The sequence below is a fragment of the Coturnix japonica genome, chromosome 1 (genome assembly GCF_054131305.1).
Source record: "Coturnix japonica strain WE chromosome 1, WE-NBRP24, whole genome shotgun sequence".
Taxonomy (NCBI): domain Eukaryota; kingdom Metazoa; phylum Chordata; class Aves; order Galliformes; family Phasianidae; genus Coturnix; species Coturnix japonica.
In genome coordinates this window covers 77,956,024-77,975,842 of record NC_140663.1, presented here as the reverse complement: position 1 = coordinate 77,975,842, position 19,819 = coordinate 77,956,024, and the positions used below count along the sequence as shown (strand labels likewise).

Here is a 19,819-nt window from a genome sequence, read left to right as displayed (position 1 = left end):
TATTCTCCTAAGCAACCTTTTTTTCCCTGTGGAAAAGGATTTAGAGTTCTTTATTCTCTGTGTTCTACCATCTATGCTGGTTCCTCCAAAAGTAATGCCTCCATGCTGCAAAGAGCACAGTAACACTTTGATAGAGTGCATTCTCAGCTACTGAACGTTTTTCACAGAATCACAGAATTGTAGGGGTTGGAAGGGACCTCTAGAGATCATCGAGTCCAACCCCCCTGCCAAAGCAGGCTCCCTACACCACATCGCACAGATAGGCGTCCAGGCGGGTCTTGAATATCTCCAGAGAAGGAGACTCCACCCCCTCCCTGGGCAGCCTGTTCCAGTGCTCCGTCACCCTCACTGTAAAGAAGTTCTTCCGCACATTCATGCGGAACTTCCTATGCTGTACTTTCATCCCATTACCCCTAGTCCTGTCCCCACGCACTACTGAAAACAGACCAGCCTCACCACTATGGCTCCCACACCTCAGGTATTTATAAACCTGGATCAAGTCCTTTCTCAGCCTTCTTTTCTCAAGGCTAAACAGACCCAGTTCCCTAAGTCTCTCCTCATTGGGGAGATGCTCCAGGCCCTTCACCATCTTAGTGGCCCTCCGCTGGACTCTTTCCAAGAGATCCCTGTCTTTTTTGTACTGGGGAGCCCAGAACTGGACACAATATTCCAGATGAGGCCTCACCAGGGCAGAGTAGAGGGGGAGGATCACCTCCTTCGACCTGCTGGACACGCTCTTTTTAATACACTCCAGTATGCCATTGGCCTTTTTGGCTACAAGGGCACTGTGCTGGCTCATGGTCAATCTGTCGTCCACCAGGACGCCCAGGTCCCTCTCAGCAGAGCTCCTCTCCAGCAGGTCTTCCCCCAGCCTGTACTGGTGCATGCAATTATTTCTACCCAGGTGCAAGACTCTACACTTGCTTTTGTTAAACCTCATCCGGTTTTCAGCATAGCCACCACCCCTAGCTGTGTGTTTTCACCAGCAATGACCGAGAGCCACGCTCATGAAAATCTGCACCAGCAGAGGTGCCCTGCTGTGTTTCATAGCTGCTGTGAGTGCATCGTTGCTAGGAAAATAGGAAAATGTTGCCCATCTAGTCCATCTTTCATTGCCCTGAACAGATGGAAGTCAGAAAATGCCAAATCTGGCCTACTCATCGAGTGTGGCACAGCAGTCCAGCCATGACAAGCAATTTGCTCCACTTTCCTCCAACTGGTATGGAAGACTGGCATTATTGTATTGGAAGAGAAAGGTGGTTGTCTTCTCTAACCTGACTTGAAATTTGAGCCTTTATTTCAGTCAGCATCAATGGTTTGTCATGCTTCCAGGAACTCCAGGACTGTCTCCTTCCTATCTCAAATGACATCTGCACAGCTGTACTCACTGACTGCTGCATACTGAACTTCTTTGATGGGGAATTCACATGCTGCCGTTTCACATAACTGCCCTGAGTTTGGCTTGTAGAGCTGACACCATGTCTCACCACCTGTAATGATGGGATGCAGAAAACGGTCACCTTCAGCTTTCTTTCTGTCATTTATGTTCCTTTGTGAGCATTTATTTGACCTTCTTGGCCTTTGTGACATTTCAACATTGTTTCTAGTTCACTGAAGCTGATATTCAGCTCCACACAGGGTTCCCTGCTTGTAATCTGCTAGTTTCCATGGAGAACATGACTGAAACTACTTTGTGGCATGACAGCTGTGCATGGCCATCCAGAATACGGCTCATCTTTCACACTGCTGCTGCTGCCACTGCTGCAATGCATACACTCACTGTGCTCACATACACTGTTTGGTTTCCATCAATGTCCAACAAGGGTTGATGGATGTCCATGGGTGCTCCTTTCTCTACATGGAGGAACTCAGTTCTGCTTCATCTGCACTCCCATGTCAGACGCCATTCTGTCAGACTGCCCCTCTGCTGCCATCTGTCACGCAGCAACAACACGGAGGAGCATATGGGTGGGAAGGTTCCACCCCTACTGCCATCCCACCAACATCTGCCTCTGACATCAAGGGCCAACACAGTAACATAGGAGGCATTACTTTTGGAACACCCCTCATCTATACACCTAGGTTGTTCCACATGGTTCATTCAACACTTATATTCAATTTTTGCTTAAGTTAAATAAACTTGTACAAGGATAGGAAAACCACTGCATTCCTAAACTGTCAGGACACAGACAGACTAGAGCACAGCAAACACTCTATAAACATATACTTTGGCTGTGTTTGTTTAACTCTCCTTTCATCTGAGCCAGAACCACATCACTCCAGGCTGTTAAATGAAGAGCTGTGCATACCTAAAGCATTGGAACTGTGCACCTACTTAGCAGGCTAACCATTAGGTCACGAGGCTACTGTGACTACAAAGCTCACTCATCAGCTATGAGACTTTCCAGATAGCTCAGCAACATATGAAAAATACCCCTCTGTAAGAGGGCCATGTCTTATAAATGGTAGCATCAGCATTAACTTATTGGTAGTGAATAAGTTCAGCAGCCCAAGCTAGTGGGCTAAACAAGCACCTAAGATACGCTTAGCTTCATTATTACTCTTCACACTATACTGCTCTATTTTGTGTCTGCAACACCAGAGCGTAGTTTTGTTTATGTATGAACAGGAAAAGCTGCAGAAGGAATGCACTCTAGATTTTAAAGGTTTATTTGGTGCCTAAATCCCCTGCTCAGGCTACTATCACTCCTAACTTAGAAATGGAAATTCAGACATTTAACAAGTTATACACAGCCTTAAAATGTAACAGCTCATGCTTCTAATTTTATAGATATTCACGCCTCTATTCAGAGGCAATGGCTCCAATTAACAAGTAGCTTTCCTAAGTGTATGCATCAGAGTTAAAGAACAGCGATTGATTCCTCCCCTTAGGCAGTAAGTTTCTGAGCTTCCCCACAGTGAAAGCCTTGACAAAACTACCTGCAGCATACACAACTCAGCACAGCCCTATAAGTTCTGACAGGGAGGTGCTCTACGAATCACAAGCCTAGCAGACATGAAGCACGACAGGCCTGAATGCAACTGTGGCTACTGCCAGTGTGAGGATGCCCTGACATAACATCTGCTTTTGTCAAAGTTGTCTTGAGTGCCATAGTTAGGTCATCTACTACAAGGAAGTAAACCCATAAAGTTAAAAGAGCATCATCTGTTACCTTACAGACAGGCAACTTGGTACTTCCTCCTGCATGATTACAGATTCTGAGAATCTGGACAGTTCACTTCTTATGCTTTTAAAGGAATGAAATCGGGTCTGTGGGGCTGCACCAGCAATGCCTGAAACTGCTACCAGTAGCTGCTTACATTCGTTATCTTTTGTATAATTAGCGTTCAATGAGCTTGGATACACCAACAACCCAAGCACAAAGCAGGTTCAAATGCACTCCAGGCATGGAAGACGTTACTGGATAATTACTTCTGCCTTCACCTTATGTCTTAAATGTTTTATAAGCTTCTCAGGTGCTAAGTAAAGCTTTACTGCTAAGCAAGTACGGGCCTTCTGAGTTAAAAGAGTAAGTTGTGCGGATAATGCATTTCAACTACTGACAGTCAAACACATCACCCTATACTAAGCAGCTCAAGTCTCTGCAAATGCCCTTGAAACACTTGAGACAGCTACATCAGGTAGTTCACCATTAATTTTAGAATTCTTTCATATTCTTACAATAAATAAACAAGATCCCTGAAATACAGCTTTCCCCTTTATTACTACTACATTCAGGCAATGAATAGTGCAGAGGCAGCCCAGAACTCCAAGTGAAGTTCCAGCTAACATTCTCCTCAACCACACTTCTGAGATCAGTCCTTCCTTGCAACAGACACCTTTGTCCCTACAAGATTAAGGATGTCAGACATTCACTGCCAAGTGGATTTAGGCAATCCTGACTGGAGTTTCTTCCACACACTACTGAGAACAAACTCGAACTTCAAGTGAGACAGGATCTCTTCTTACCTTCCATTCAGATCTACAAGCTATTGCAGCCTCTTACAAAGCCTGGAATTACATTTACTGACCATGGAAGTAAATCAGACAAACATAAAACCGCTATATAGCTTTCCGTGAATGCTAAATCCTAGCAAGTCTGCTGCACTGACAACAAGTACCAGGAAACTGTTGAAATCAATACCTGCTTCAGTCAAAGAGGTGGAAGACGTGGCTGACAGCAGGGTTAATTAAGAAAGAATAGGTGTAGCTGTCACCCTCTTACTCCAAGTCCCCTTTTGCTTTCTTCTTAGACAAGAGACCAAGAACGTATCCAATAATTGCTAAGAAGGAAGATAAAACAGCCACTCACTAATGATACCTACTATCTTCAAGGATTTCATTGGGCAAATACAACCATATGTAGTAAGTGAAATGCAACTGCTTCACTTTGCCTTGCCAAGTTCCAATAACACCCAGGTTAGGTTATTTGTAGTTGTTTTGTTTCTTTGTTTTAAATAAACCAAAGATTTCTGCTATGGAATAATAATAATAATAATAATAATAATAATAATAATAATAATAATAATAATAATAATAATAATAATAATAATAATAATAATAATGTATATGTTTTTATGTTACGTTTATAACAAGGCTTTTAAAGAAAATAGTTACAGGTATTCGACTGCATCAGACTTCAAAAGAAAAAAAGATTACACGTACAATACAAAAATACAAAAAATATTTTTTTAGAACATACAAACTCAAAGGTCTACGTGGTCAGAGCTTTCCTAAAATTCAAATAAAAAAAGAAATACCACTTTAGATGCACTTTCCTTTCTGCGCTTGCAGGTTGAAATTGAGCGTGAAGAAAGGCTTTAGAGAAGGGATGAAAGCAATTAATATATCGAGTTCTACAGTCAGTTCCAGGTTAGAATGAAAGTAGCTGTTGATGCTATCAGGTATTGGAGTCCAGAAAGAACCTTAGGTTTTTTTCAAGCTCTTTTGTTGTTGTTGTAGCTGTTACTTCATCGTTTTTCCTAATTACTGCAAAAGGCAGACAGACAGGAAGAGGATGCCTTTTATTTCTAGTTGATACCACACGCATTAGCACTGCAAAACCATGGGTCTCAAACCCATGCAAGTCACAGGCATCGAGGCATTTTGTTTTACAGGGCAAGACAGGGAAAGTGCATCTTAAGGTTTTTCATACTTAAGCAGTGAGTTATTGATTTTTTGGTGTGGCTTTTATTCCTTCTAGGCATAGTAAAGAAAAAGATTTCAACCAAACGGGAAGCTTAACGTACATTATCTTGTCCTTTTGGTAGTGGCCTTTGTGTACCACTCATTACTGCATTTAATATTAGTCTCTATTTAATTCACAAGGAAATGCTAACAAGCACTACTCAAGGCTAATGACTTAAAGAGGAGCACATTGAAAATACTGATTTAACCTTGTAGTGAATATTCTTTACAGACTGTATCTAATATACAGACAAGGCCCATTTCCTCAGGATGAAAACAGGCCACAGAATGTTACACATCCTACATGAAGTTTTAAACAAAATTAGAGCTAAGTTACCAGAGCCACTCAGAGCAACATAATTCCTAGTTTGCAAAGACTTAACAAAAAATTAACTGCAAGGGGGGAGGGAGGGGGAAAAGAAATCCAGGTTCTTAATGTTTCCTGTTTAAGTTCTCATTCAAATTAATAGTCCAGTAACACTTCTAGCACAAGACAATGCTCACTCTTTAGCAGTATTCCCAGGAACCAACTGTTTCTCCTGTTAGGAAGAGGGAGCCAGAAATAAGAATGCAAGAGCACTCTATGTTAACCTGATTAAAGAGACAGTAACCTTTTTCCTCCATCTTAATCACTGACAAAAAATAAAAATTAAAAAAAAAAATCTAAAAAAGGTACCACTCCAATTTCTTTATTATCTGTAACCTTTTGAAACTAATCACATGGAACTACAAAATTAGCAAATGCCTTGAGATCTGTATACAAAACATAAATTACCTCTAATTTCAAACTCAGTTATTAGTGTACCACTCAAAATCTTAAAAAAGTGGCTCCAAAGATAGTCTTACACCATTCTTAAAAAAGGAGACTGTTCCTTTAATGTTACACCCTCCCCTCCCCCCAGACACCCAAATCTCAATCCACGTTGTTTAGTTATTCTCTTGGTCATGGATATTTCCAAGATGAGATTTTATATTTCGCTCCCATAGCTTCTGGTTGTCAGAAAACCCATGCTTTCCTTTATTGAAGGAATTTGGTCCGGCTGAGGTTGGTGTATCCCTGTGAAAAGCAAAACAGCATCAGTTGAGAAAGTCATTTTAACGACAGTAATTTGTGCAACGGGGCACTGAAAATATCAATTTCAAGTCCAACCTGCTGCCAGGAACTACCACACATTTCTTTATTTCAGTTATGTCAGGGGTCCTAACTATTAGCAACTGTTAGTTGGTGAAAAAAACTCATCTGTCTGTGGTACGTGATGGGGCAGCAGAGGGAGTGGAAAGGCAGCAACTGCTGCCAGCTGTGAAGAATTTGTGGTACAGGCCAAAAAGTCGAGGATCCAAATCTACTGTTGGAGAGAAAAATCCACTGAGCAGCAGTAAACCTGCACTTAGCAGTAAGTCAAGTCAGGGACCTGACTTAAAAAGCAATCTATATTGATGAACAACTTTAAAACATATATGCTCTAGATCAACCTCTTGCTTAAGCGAAGCCTTCCCTCTATTTAAGATAGACCCTAATGTGCCTCAAAGTGTCATGGTCACCCTTCTTCAAACCACAGTTCACAGCTGACCTACCTTCCAATGTTCTTCATACGCATCTTAGCTTCTGGAGGCATTTCTTCTGGTTCACTCTACAGTGGAAAAAGGAAAAAGGGAGTTCAGAGTGCAGCTGGCCACTGTCTTATGAACATTTCAATGCTATGTTATGAAATGCAGCCTTACAGGAAAGCAACATGATTTAGAAAAACAACACAAAACCAAACAATTCCTCTGATCATCTCTTGCAAGAAGCAATAGTAACACGACAATGAAACACTTAAGAAACCAAAAGGAGCGCAACTTCGCTTTGCCTGCCTTTTAGCAAGCCCAGAGAAAGCAACCAGTAATTCAAATGATGTGTATTTTGTTTTCAGGGAAAAGTCATTGGTATATTTAACCATTTCTTGAACCTGTGGAGTAGTACAGAATTGTACATCCTTAAACAGAATATAAGGAGATGCTTATAAGCTGAAAATCCCTGTCACTTACATTAAAAAAAAAAAATTAAACGACTTGCTATCTCCTCCTATGTCTGACCTGCACCAATGGGACTTTAAGTTGTGTTAATCACCAGCTTATTACTCACATCTTCATCTTCATTGAAAGCCGCTGCTACAGAAAGGGTTTTTGGAGCAAGGGTTGGAACGGGCTCTTTAGGCTTCTGAAAGAGATCAAATACATGAGTAAAGTAAGTCTACTAACTCAAAAATAAAGTAATAATAAAAAGAAAGCAAGCACCCATTGCATTCTCAATAACACGGTAAAACAAAGTCAAACATTTTCACTGGAACTGAAGGGGGCAACAAGGAGGAAAAGTATTTTATTCTGAATCAGAAGAGATGAAAGTTTCTCTCTAATGAAAAGGAAAATGGCTGCTCATCTATGCAAAAAACTCTCTGAAAAGCTGGTTGAGCCTTCTCAGATTACAGCTCCCCACAAGTAAATCTCAACTTACTGGCACACTGCAGGGACACACGGCCACTGGCGCATAACATGAACAATTAGATCAGAACCCAAATAAGCTGCTGTGTTCTGAATTTTACTACACTACTGTTTTCATTATTCTTTTGGAGTACTGTTATTCGTTAATGCCAGGAAGTTGAACACATTTATTTTCTTGTTTGTTTTTTTTTTCCCACAGATTAACAGCTTTCTGGCTTAGAACAATCTGAACTGTTTTAACCAGGATCACTCACACTATGAAGGCCTGAGCAGTATAAGGGTCCTCTGAAAAAGTAATCTTTAAATTTCTGGTAAATAACCTCCACTATTTCAAGCACATCAAGCTATTGAACTCATGACTGCCACACGTAATCGTGTTACTTCTGATGTCTTCTCTGCAAGACCACAAAGGAAGTGCTGAATTGTCAATAACAGCTTGCTTCAACAGCACTTTTATCTAAACCAATTATATGCAGTGCTCCATCCATCATCACTTTATCGGCTATTATTCTGTATACATTCACATTTTGGAAGCTGATACTGCAGAATAATGAGCCTACAGCTCATCCGATATCCTACAGTATATAAATATTGTGTCATCTTTAAATGTATCAGCTCCAGAAGAATGAGTAGCGTACGAAGAAAAAAGGAAAAAAACTAAACTCAAAGGAAATAGGCTGAGCTACAGCACTGTCAAAAATGCTGTCAATCACCCACTAAACTCAGTGAGCCAGAAATCCTGAGATAAATTTACTGCCACTGGAAATAGCTTCCTACATGAGAAATCTGAGTTTGCTAGTAGCTCCGAAGGCAGATTTGCCTATTTTTCAAAGTCTGATCTGATCTAATTGTGTTTATACCCTGGAATGCTACCAGCCCATGTCTCCTTCCCATGTGAAAATAACAGACCACTCTTTTCATCTTCTGCAGATCCGCACAATCCTGGCACTGCAGGTACAACCCTTTCATGATTACAGTCTGAACTTAATCCAGACAAGGATCTATAACCCATCCATCACAGTGGAATGTATAAAGTATAAGGGAAACACACGTGAACCATTTAATACAGAGAGAGCATCTGGCTTTTCCTTGCTTGAGCTAGTAGAGGTCTACTTTGTAGTAGGGAGAAGCATCAGGTTCTGATGCTGAGAAGCATAAGGGTTACCTTCACTGTTTATCACAGAGCATAAGAATTCTTAGAGACCTATGTAATTAGGTCTCATCTCTTGCCTATTATTTCTTTCCAAATCAATCCTTCAACAAGGTTACAAAAAATGCAGCAGCAAATGAATCACACTGACCTTGCAAGTAACAAGCTGAGTTACAAAAACAAACTATACTTCCCCATACAAAAACAAGATCTTCAGAGCGGATGACTTACTAGGCCACCTTGGAGAGCACTTGCTTTCATGAAGCTTTAAGCACCCCATGCAATGAAGCTCCCAGCTCTCATTTCAAAGCGACTTGTTGAGAGTCTTTAACGAGTCTGCTCATTTCCCTCAGGAAATTATTCCAGACTATCAAATTTCATTACAAAAATTCTTGTGAGTATTCAGAGATCTACAGTTAATTTCCACCAGGTCTTACGCTTCCTTAGACAACTGACCTGGTATTAATCACCTTGAAGTACTTACATGTGCATGACTAAGTGGCTCTGCAACGCTTTCTTAATCTTCATCCAAGTTACCCCCATTTCATTCAAGACTTGCCTTCTGCAAGGAAGCCTCCCCACAGTACATCCCCTTTTCCTTAAAATTAAAAGCCCTCAGACAACTTACATTTGCTGCTAGTTTGATGGATATTGCAGATGCCTTCTTTGATGTCTGACTGCCTATGGAAAATCCAAACTTGGACATTTTGGCAGGAGCAGGCTTTGTGGTGAAGTCTTCAGCTTCTTCATTAGCCGCCCGTTTCTCTGCGCTGCGACTCGAACTTTCCCCTCCATTACTGGAAGAAACAGTCTTAGTTTTCACAGGTTTTTCTGCCTCTTCTTCAGGTCCTGGTGAAGTCGAAACAACTTACCAAGATGAGCTATTTTTACTGAGCAGACTGATGGGAGCAGCAACCTCAAAAAGCATTATATACTTTGAGTGCAATAGGTTAGGTGCTTTTAGTGACAGCAGCTGTCACCAACGTACATTTAGTGGACAGCAAAACACAAAGAGCAGATGAAATCACAAGCACTCCACTATTAATACACAACTTCTCATGTACGAGCCAGGAAAACAATCTTGAAGCACAATCTATTTATTTAGTATGGAAGTCAAAGTTCACGTAGTAAATTAAGTGCAGATGACTAAATCTCTTTAGGGTTTAAGTTGTAATAGATAAAGTTTCACAACTAGAATCCCAATTCCAAAGCTAGAGCAGGTTATCTAAGTTAAAATTAATTCTACTGAACTTTTATTATATGTCCATGTCTCTTGGCCTGTCTGGCACAACTCTAAGACCAGGGAAGTGACTACAGTGAGGCCGGTTGTCTCAGTCATGTTTCAAGTCACTGCTTGTCCGCATCTCATCTGTAATAAATTTGCCAAGCTCTGCTTGAGGAAGGAATCAGCACTGAAAAAACATATATATATATAGATAGATAGATTTCATCTTTTCTATTCTTGCATAAAATCACAGAAGAACGCAGTAGTTGAACAGTGGTCCACAGAAGAATGACTTGAATCACATTTTCATTTTCTATAGACGCGGCTGCCTCAGCTACGCCAAGGGACAAAGGTGCCCTTGGAACACTCATAGTGAACATAGCAAACACTTCAGCAAAAATACATTTCTCTGCTGCTGCAATGAGCAAATCACTGCAGTAGCAGATGGGAGGGTAAAAAAAAATGCATTAAATAAAGGACAGGCAAGTGCTCATACTATCAGCCTAAGAAAAACTAGCAATGGTTTCTTGTTGTATCAAGTTGAGAAAAAGACTGTCCACAATCAGCAAACTCAGCCTGTGAGGGAAGAAAAGTTCTTGGTATTGCTCTCTAGCAATAAAAAGCAGGTAAATAAAGCAGAGCAATGGGGGAGAAGCTAGTCTGAACTTGGGGGTCACAAGAGCGTAGCTCTGAGATAAAAAAGAAAGAAAAAAGCAAAGAGTGTCAGGAGGAAGGAAAATTAAGGACATGAGGAAACCTTGAAGAGAAAAATGAAATAGGTATGCTCCAGTTTGGCAGGTATGTTGGGTCAGGTTGTGGTAGTGGTAGTTATTTATTTTGTTTTTAATTGCCTTAATTTTCACAGCTGCTCAATATTGACATCTTTCAGGCATCCATTCAGTACAATTACTACATATCTACCACCTCAGTATTGCTGTTTCCTAAATCACAAGCCTTGTCTCAGTGTATAGACTTTCAACCCTAATGTGCTAGTTGTCAAGACAGTGAGAGACAATGAAGACAAAAGAGAAACAGGCACCATTTTCAATAGCGACCTTGGGTTCTGGTGGCTGTCTTAGCACAGCTTTTCAACAGCACTCTCCAGCGCTATGAGAAGCTGTTTACAGCTTGTCCATGAAGCAGCATGAATAGAATATTCAATTACTAGTCTAATGTAGGTACATCGTAGCTTGTAAGGTGATGTGAGGGCAGGGAGCAAAAAGCTCTGGGATGGCTGATCTAGAAGCCTGCCTCTAAGACAACCACAACAGCCCAGACCTCAGGTCACACTGGACCATTCCAGGCTCCTAAGCTCATGCTGTCTTGAAGCTAAATCAAATTATGCTACAGCTTACTAATTTGACTGCAATTTCTAGAACATTATTAAGCAAAACATGAAGCCTGAGACCATCTAGAGTTGGCTGTACCAACTCCCACACACATTTTCTCACCCTTCTCCAGGGAATGTTAAATAGCCTCCCTCTCAAAAATCAGATCCTCCTGCCATTGCTTCAGGCAGGCTCTACTTAGGACAAACTGCAGAATGCTGGAAGAAATGGTTTCCTTACAAAAACTTGCTCCATGAAGTTCATGGCTCAACCATGAACCGTTGTACTCTTCTATTTCCAGAGGAAACAGAAATGAAGATGTAGATCATTCCTTAAACAGGTCTCTGTTATTTCCTTGGCCAATGCAGACATATTTTTAAAATGGTTTTTGCTATTTCCTAGAAATTTCTCGATGGTCCTGTTTCACCTTCCACAAGCACCATTGCTATTCAGAAATCTACTCTGAGCAGTGCTTTGTTCATGGGTCACAGGAGCAATACTCTCCCTGATGACAGCAACAGGATCCAAGGGATCAGTGTAGAGCTGTGTCAGGGGAGAGGCAGCTGGGGGTTAGAGACAGGTTGTGCACCAGAGGGCAGCGCTCTCAGACACAGGCTTTGAATTTTGGTTGATGCTGTGTGGAACTGTGTCCAGGTGTGGAGCCCTCGGTACAAAAAAGACATGGAGATTTTGGAAAGAGTCCAGAGGAGGGCCACAAAGATGATGCTGGAGCACCTGCCCTATGAGGACAGGATGAGGGAGTTGGGTTTGTTCAGCCTAGAGAAGAGAAGGTTGCGGGGTGACCTCATTGCAGCCTTTCAATACCTGAAGGGAACTTACTCCCAGGAGGGGAGTAAACTCTTCAAAGGGGTGACAATAGCAGGACACAGGGAAATGGTTTTAAGTTAAAAGAGGGAAGATTTAGGTTGGATGTTAGGGGGAAGTTCTTCACTAGGAGAGTGGTTAGGCCCTGGAACAGGCTGCCCAGGGAGGTTGTGGATGCCCCGTCCTTGGAGGTGTTCAAGGCCAGGTTGGACGGGGCCCTGGGCAACCTGATCTAGTTAATGTGTATGTTTGGAAGCCCTGCCAGGCAGGGGGGTTGGAACTACATGATCCTTGAGGTCCCTTCCAACCCGGGTCATTCTGTGATTCTGTGGAACCAGGAGTTGGACCTGATGATCCTTGTGAGCCCTTTCCATCTCAGGATACTCTATAATTCTACAATAAGAAGCCACACTGCTTCACATGGGAGTCTCCCTCACAAGCATCAACAAGCTGTGTGTACACATGTACATCTTTCACCATCTCGGTACTAGAAGTGACAAGCAAAACAAGGCTGGGTGCAGAGCATCTTACGATACCTCGCCCCAGGAGTGGGACCGAATGTCAACTATGTTAAGTCTGAGGTAAAATACATTGATTTTGGCAAAAACCAAAAGGCTCTAAATCGCTTTAAAATGTCACTTCCATTAAGGCCAATGTATCATAATTCATTAAGATCATGTTGCAGCACTCCAGAGAAGTAGGTGGTACAGTGTGGATATCAGACACAGTAATACTGGCCAGTTATAATACTGCACATAGAAAGGGAGAAATTAAATATATATGCATAAAAAGCAGAACATGAAAGAGTCCGGGGACCACCATTCATACTTTGGTGATTAGGCCTAATATTCATTCTTAATGCTCCTTATTTGGTTTACAAGCCAAATTAAATCTCCCAACGGATCAAATAAGGGCCCTCTGTTTCTAGTGATATTAATTCAAAACCAGGGAAGGAAAGCTTTAGCAAGTCACTGTTTTCTCAATTTTAAGTCATAGAAAAAAGAAATCAGGCAAGAAGGAAAGACATATGATTAAACATTCCAACACATGATAAGTAGTACATCTGCCTCTGAGGAGACAGGAAAATCTAAATAATATATAACTAAATAAAAACCTTGTAGGCTGCTGCGAAGCAAAAAAACGACAACAAAAAATACCCTGTGATGCTTAAGATGGCACACTGGGGATAGTCACTGTATCACTACTCCCCAGGTGCTACAGTTGTTAAAGCCAACGTTGAGGCGTTTCAATGGCAACCGTGAAATCTCTCTCAACACACGGCACAATTATTCCGTGTATTTTTCATTAAAACAAAATCAAGAAATAAGATAACGCTGCCAAAGCGAATTCGCCGGCTACAAGCGCTGCCATGAGGGCGAGGCGGCCCCACAAGCCGCACCCAGCCCAAGGCCTCCCCTCCCCTCCCGCTCAGCCCCTCATGCCCAGGCCGCCCCTCTCCCCACGGCCGGGCACACAGCGCAGCGCGGCCCAACCCACGCCGACCCGCCCGCCCGGGGGCGGCACACCAGCGCCCCCCACCCCCGGGGGACACCCCCGTTCCCAGCTCGTCCCACGGCCCCGCGGCGAGAGGCGCTGCACGTTCACCTCCTGCGGGCGGCGGCCGCCTCGCCTTCTCCCCCTCCGCTCTGCCGTCCGCCATTTTCCCCCGCCTCCACCTCCCGCGCTGCGCATGCGCGCCGCGATGCCGCGGCCCCAGCGCCTCCCGATCCTCCCACGGCCCTCCCTCCTGCTAACGTCACTGCCGCTTCCTCAAGGGAAAAAAATCAGAGGGCCCGGACACAAACCACTACGTGCTATCGGTAATTTGAAGCAGCAAGGTTGGCAACTGATGAAATCAAGAGGCTTTAACTGCGTGTGAAGGAATCCAGATGTTTCTCACAGTCATCAGTCACCCACTGACCCTGCAGACAAGAGTGTAAAGTGTTTTTTTTATCAGGCTCAAGAAACTTTCAGATATTCCATCCTAACTTTGGCTTCCTTTGTCCCAGAACAGTCAAAAACAAACCATGTAACTCCCACAACTCCCCACACTCACATTAAAATAGTAGAGAAGCATTAGCACAGGCTGCCCAGGGAGCTGGTAGGGTCACTATCCTTGGAAGTATCCAAGAACTGTGTGGATGTGGCACTGAGGAACTTGGAATATCAGCCCTATGAGGAGAGGCTGAGGGAGCTGGGACTGTTTAGTTTGGGGAAAAGGAGGCTGAGGGGAAACCTTATCACTCTCTTCCAGTACCTGAAAGGTGCTTACAGTGGGAGCAGAGCAAATCTCTTCTCACTGGTGACAAGTGACAGGACAAGGGGTAATGGCCTCAAGTTGCGCCAAGGTAATTTAGTTTGTACGTTAGGAAACACTTCTTTACAGAAAGGGAAGCTAAACACTGGAATAGGCTCCCCAGGGAGGTGGTTGAGTCACCATCCCTGGATGTGTTTGAGAGCCGTTTGGATGTGGTGCTTAGGGATATGATTTAGCAGAGGGTTGTTAGGGTACTATGGTTAGGCTGAGGATGGACTTGATGACCTTTGAGGTCTTTTCCATCCTGAGTAATTCTATGATTCTAAGACTGAACTGAACAGATTCATACTCTTTTTAACAGCATAATCTAATTTATCATGCTTAATTTCAAAAGTGCATGAGTAAATTCAAGCAGGCCCAATAACGCGGTCATTAAAAAGGAAAAACTCTATACAAGTGTTTTTGAACTAGTTTTTTTTAGTGGCAAATAGTAATTACAGAGTACAGTCCCAAAAGTCTCAAGAAACTGGTGCATTCAGGGCTATAGATTGCCTGTGAAATAATTCTCTATTTTTGTATTAGCCTCTTGGAGTAGTTGTTTGCAAACCGCTTTTGTAATTCTTCTGCTCTCTTTCCATGTTTAAGCATGTTGACCAAGTTTAAGGTTTTTTTTAGTTCGTGCAGAGGCTTGTTTACAAAGCCACAGTACTTCCTTCTTGGAACAAATTCCAGAGCCTTCTTCCAATCTCCAGTATCTTTCAAGGTTAATAAAATATGCATCATCTGATCCAGCGTGAGATTTTTAGCACCACAGTTCCAAAGCAAGTATTTCTCCAATGGAAGGGCCGCAGTCTCTAAGCCCAGTCGTTTTGCCTGTGCTAAAGAGACTCCTGTTTTTATACTCTTGTCAACCATAGAGCCAACGATGTAGATTTTGTCATGATCAAAAGTCTTCATTACTTTGGGAGAATCGGCAGTCAGATAGATAAGTTTATCCTTTGGAAAGATGTCTGTATAGCACTGGTCTGTCACAGTGATAAGCAGCTTGTCCCACGCTCCTCTGTAATGTTTGATAAATTCCTTATGATACAGACTGTCATCTTTGAAATTACAGAAGTGAATGTGGAATGGATCCGCAGACCTTCGATTGCAACCTTCACTTAATACCATCTGTTTCACTGCATTTGCTACTTCTCTGGCAGACATATACTTTTCATAAGACATATCGAACACCAGAGGCTGCCCAAAGATCATAGACTGAGCGACTCTCCAGTTGTACGCTCTATCCATTGAGCTGCCCCACAAACAAACAAACGAACTCTTCTTGGGCTTTTCACTTTCTGAAGCTCTCTCTTGTGCTTCCAGCCTCCTTTCCCTTTTCTCTTCCATCTTCCTTTTGTTATTTTTCTTGTGCTGTTCTTTAAGATGCAGATATTTTAAATACTTCTTTTGGGCTGATTTGGAAGGACATTCCATGAAAGCTTTCATCTGTTCATCAGTGATGTTTTCAGGAACAGGTCTACCAACTAACCTCCACAACTCCAAAGTCTCACGTGCAGCAGCCAAAGCCGAGAGCTCCTTAGGCTCAGAGACCGTCTCACTGACTTCTTGCAACCCAGACTTCATTACTTCCTTCCACGCATCTAAATCTACTTTTTCTGAGGAACTGCGTAAGTCGTCATCTTTCAGGCAAGGTGACAGAATCAGAGTTCTTCTAAGTGGAAACATATCCTGTTTCAGCCCATGTTGTATTGAAAATGAGAAGGCAGAACACCTTACGATTTTTTTCAGAAGCATATTAGCAGCCTGCATGCTTGAACATGTGCTCTGTTCAAACAGTTCTCTGCAGAAAAAAAAAGCACAAGAGGGGGAAGAACTTGTCAGGAGTCACGAAGAAAACACAGATGTTCATCCTTATAACTGCTCACAGACAGCAAGCTACATCCTGAGGAACACTAGGAATCCCTCCTTCCACTATTGCTTTTCTACTGTACTTAAAAACAACGTATATGACACTGTTTAGTTGTACTGCTTAAAACAGCTGGACCTAATGCAATACAAAATGCAGCCAGCCTCTCAGCGGCGTTTATTTTCATTTTGTCTACCATTTCATAAATACGACCTTTGCAACAAAAGCAAGCAAAACGCTGCATGGAGACTGAAAATAACATAAAACCACATAGAATCATTTAATTACCCAGGTTGGAAAAGACCTCGAAGATCATCAAGTCCAACCACAGCCTAACCAGTACCCTAACTCTAACAACCCTACACTAAATCATATCCCTAAGTACCACATCCAAACGGCTCTTAAACACAACCAGGGATGGCAATTCAACCACCTCCCTGGGGAGCCTATTCCAGTACCTAACTACTCTTTCTGTGAAGAAGTTCTTCCTAATATCCAACCTAAACTTGTCCTGGCGCAACTTGAGGCCATAACATCCAGATACCTAATTTTTTTTTTTTTATTTTAGTACTCAAGTTTTAATTCTTCTGTATAAAAGGACACTGAGCTACTGGAACTGCCACTGCTATAGTTTTGCAAAGCCAACAGTACTGCCAAGGAATGCTTATACCCCTTGAGACCCTTGTTCCTGGCTCTCTTAGCAGGGCAAGCACTCTGCACCACATGCTCCCAAGCCCAAATGAAAATCACAGCATCCCCCACCTAAGCGAGGCGGGCCTAGTTCACCGCTCCCAGCTCCGCACCCCCCGGTGTATGGCCCACCACAGAAAGGTTTCCTTCTCGCTCGCCCCTCAGCAGCCCGCACCTGCCCACACCGCGGCTCAGCCCCCACGATCTCCACCCGATTGCTCCTCTGAACTGCGCAGGAGAGCGCAGCTAACATTTATCACGCCCCGCCGAACCTCGCCGCCATCTCCTGCGCGCCCTGAAGGCAGGAAGGCCGCTCAGAGCGTGCGCGGGGAGGAGTCGGTCCGTTGCGCTTTCTTGCCCGGGTTCCGCTGGGGAATCTCGGTGTTGTGAGGGCTCTAACCAGACGTTCCGGCAATCATCTCCCCTAGATAACGCTCTGATCCCCGCGGCTGTTTCTCTTTGCACTTCTGGGCTCCCGCCGCGGGCGGGCTGGCTCGCTGATTTCATTTTGTCATCCTTTCTTTTGATCGTCAGGGGAGGGGGTCGGTGGAGGCTGCGCTCTGTCAGCATGAGTTTCCTGCTGCCCAAGCTGAGCTGTAAGAAGGAGGTGGATCAGGCCATAAAAAGCGTGGCGGAGAAGGTTTTGGTCCTCCGGTTCGGAAGAGATAACGATGCTGTCTGTCTGCAGCTCGATGATATTGTAAGAGCCTTTTTTTTTTTTTTTTTTTTTTTTTTTTTTAACCCCGATATAAGTAAATATACCTGTTTTACACAGGGGAATGCCATGGGTCGTGTTTGGGTGCCTGATGGAGATGGTGGTAGCGTTTGCAGCCGACACTTAAATGTAACACGAAATCATACCCTCAACAGTTTGACACTTAAGTGCATAGGCCGCTCTGTGTGTGTACAAAGTGTGCTGTGTGTGTGTACAAAGTGTGCTGTGTGTGTGTACAAAGTGCTGCAGGTAAATGGGACATTCCAACCCTGCTTAAATTGGGAGAATATAATAGAGATGGGCTTCATAAAGCTTGCTGCCTTTTTCTCCACTTCTGCCTCATTCCATTTTCTCCTTGTCTGCCTCATTCTTGCCAGCTTGCCAAGACAGCTCATGACCTAAGTAAGATGGCAGTCATCTACCTGGTGGATGTGAACAAGGTTCCTGTGTACACCCAATATTTTGACATCAGCTATATTCCATCCACAGTGTTTTTCTTCAATGGACAGCACATGAAGGTTGATTACGGGTATGTCATCCTGCCTGACATTGTCTGTTACATTTATAGTAATTTAACATCCTCTATGTTACCTTGTCTACAGCAGGTAATGCTTGAAAACTGTGTTGCTGTTGACAGAATCTGCATTGCTAACTGTGTGAGAAGGCAGCAGTACGTAACATTAAAAAATAGTTTGACAGATACTGACGTTTCAAGTAGCTGTGAAATACACCAGACTCTGCAAACAGAGTATGATTAAATCATTAAACACAACACTACACCTTTTTGGACTTTGGATATCAGCTCATAGTATAGTCCTGACTTGGTTATGCCATTATTGATGTGATTCTTTCAGAATCATCAAGTCAAAATCCTTAATTTCGTTATACTTTTCTTGTCTTTATTTTAAATGTTTCAATGTTACAATACTACTTTTCTTTTATGCTTATCTTTAGGTCTCCAGATCATACCAAATTTGTAGGAAGCTTCAAAACAAAGCAAGACTTCATAGATCTGATTGAAGTGATTTACCGTGGTGCCATGCGTGGAAAGCTTATTGTGAGAAGTCCTATTGATCCCAATAACATTCCTAAATATGACCTTCTTTACCAAGGAATTTAGCAGGCTGACCTGAGTTAAAGAACTACAGGAATGGCAGATATTCTTGATATGGTTTGTTTTTTGTTGTGGTTTTTTCCTGAGCATTTTTATCCACTGGTGATGCCATGGGATACTTCGAGCATTTATGGTGAAGGATCATATTGGTCTCCTTCTGAAGACAGACATTCTGTCACTTAGTACTTCTCCGACAAATAAAGCTACTTGTTAACATCTAGAATTTATGTAAGTGACTGTTCTTTGAGTTGCATGCTGACCAGCAGCTGTACAACAGACATGCTGCTTGTATGCACAATGATGGCATCAGCACAGTTTTCATAAGTGAACTAAACAGTTGGGTACTCTATTAAATGTCCAGTCAATGCTACTTTCATTCAAATATCAGCCAAGCTGTATTTAAAAAGCTGCAGTTGTTACTGAGAATACTAACCTCTCCGTGCCAACAGAATTTCATATTACTACCCATTGCTGAATAACGGTATGAAAGTTTTTTTAGTCAATGTATTACTAAAATCAGAACTAGGTGGAAATAATAATATAAAAGGAATTTACACTGATTTCTGTATCCAGAGTTACTGTTCAGCAATTATTTTTTTCTTAATAAGGTGGGGTCTGAAGATATAGGCCAAAATACTGGCACCTTTCAAAGCTGTTTCGCAGACATGGGCCACTTTTAAGTCCCACGCAATAAAACTGGAAATTCAGAACAGCTGTTTTTCTTACATATGTTTTTAAAACTATTTTGAATTCCTTGAATAAATTGCCAACCTTTAGCATGGACACTTAAACTGTTTCTATCAAAAAAATAAAGCAGCTGAGAGGAAACAGCTACACTATTCTCTTATATCAGTCTGATAACTGTAGGTTTCTAGCATATAACCCCAGCGGTTCACTCTGTGTAGCTTCACTGATTTTGTTGGATTTAAAATTGCAA

At 42.5% G+C, this 19,819-nt stretch overlaps 3 protein-coding genes across 7 annotated transcripts; 1 reads left to right on the top strand and 2 right to left on the bottom strand.

Annotated features, from left to right (window-relative positions):
• Nucleotides 1-4,562: 4,562 nt before the first annotated feature.
• Nucleotides 4,563-13,880, bottom strand: PCNP (PEST proteolytic signal containing nuclear protein). 3 transcript variants are annotated; one of them, XM_015877220.2, is made up of 5 exons: nucleotides 13,803-13,880; nucleotides 9,448-9,668; nucleotides 7,314-7,388; nucleotides 6,764-6,819; nucleotides 4,563-6,245 (listed from the first exon to the last, which is right to left on the bottom strand). In XM_015877220.2, the coding sequence occupies exons 1-5, from the start codon at nucleotides 13,855-13,857 to the stop codon at nucleotides 6,116-6,118; spliced, it is 537 nt and encodes a 178-aa protein (XP_015732706.1). In that variant the 5' UTR covers nucleotides 13,858-13,880; the 3' UTR covers nucleotides 4,563-6,115. The 3 variants fall into 3 exon arrangements, with proteins under 3 accessions (XP_015732706.1, XP_085402082.1, XP_085402077.1); XM_085545956.1 differs by lacking the exon at nucleotides 13,803-13,880 and adding an exon at nucleotides 13,355-13,618 and having other exon boundaries at nucleotides 9,448-9,616; XM_085545951.1 differs by lacking the exon at nucleotides 13,803-13,880 and adding an exon at nucleotides 13,355-13,594.
• A 1,031-nt stretch (nucleotides 13,881-14,911) lies between these two features.
• Nucleotides 14,912-17,380, bottom strand: TRMT10C (tRNA methyltransferase 10C, mitochondrial RNase P subunit). 3 transcript variants are annotated; one of them, XM_085545932.1, is made up of 2 exons: nucleotides 17,126-17,380; nucleotides 14,912-16,297 (listed from the first exon to the last, which is right to left on the bottom strand). In XM_085545932.1, the coding sequence occupies exon 2, from the start codon at nucleotides 16,264-16,266 to the stop codon at nucleotides 15,022-15,024; it is 1,245 nt and encodes a 414-aa protein (XP_085402058.1). In that variant the 5' UTR covers nucleotides 16,267-16,297; nucleotides 17,126-17,380; the 3' UTR covers nucleotides 14,912-15,021. The 3 variants fall into 3 exon arrangements, with proteins under 3 accessions (XP_085402058.1, XP_015732647.2, XP_015732642.2); XM_015877161.3 differs by having other exon boundaries at nucleotides 17,229-17,380; XM_015877156.2 differs by having other exon boundaries at nucleotides 17,326-17,380.
• Nucleotides 17,381-17,433: 53 nt separating this feature from the next.
• TXNL4B (thioredoxin like 4B) lies at nucleotides 17,434-19,105 on the top strand. Its single transcript, XM_015877207.2, has 3 exons — nucleotides 17,434-17,753; nucleotides 18,146-18,297; nucleotides 18,723-19,105. Exons 1-3 carry the CDS (start codon nucleotides 17,622-17,624, stop codon nucleotides 18,886-18,888), a joined length of 450 nt encoding a protein of 149 aa, XP_015732693.1. The 5' UTR covers nucleotides 17,434-17,621; the 3' UTR covers nucleotides 18,889-19,105.
• The last annotated feature ends 714 nt before the right edge of the window (nucleotides 19,106-19,819 follow it).

What these genes read in the sequence shown, in the direction of transcription:
- TXNL4B (XM_015877207.2), top strand. Translation starts at nt 17,622, where the DNA reads ATGAGTTTCCTGCTGCCCAAGCTGAGCTGTAAGAAGGAGGTGGATCAG. An exon ending in GTCTGCAGCTCGATGATATT is followed by an intron (nt 17,754 to 18,145) that starts GTAAGAGCCTTT and finishes CATTCTTGCCAG; the next exon opens with CTTGCCAAGACAGCTCATGA. An exon ending in CACATGAAGGTTGATTACGG is followed by an intron (nt 18,298 to 18,722) that starts GTATGTCATCCT and finishes GCTTATCTTTAG; the next exon opens with GTCTCCAGATCATACCAAAT.
- PCNP (XM_015877220.2), bottom strand. Translation starts at nt 13,857, where the DNA reads ATGGCGGACGGCAGAGCGGAGGGGGAGAAGGCGAGGCGGCCGCCGCCC. An exon ending in GCGGCCGCCGCCCGCAGGAG is followed by an intron (nt 9,669 to 13,802) that starts GTGAACGTGCAG and finishes CGACTTCACCAG; the next exon opens with GACCTGAAGAAGAGGCAGAA. An exon ending in CGTATGAAGAACATTGGAAG is followed by an intron (nt 6,246 to 6,763) that starts GTAGGTCAGCTG and finishes TGCTTTTCACAG; the next exon opens with GGATACACCAACCTCAGCCG.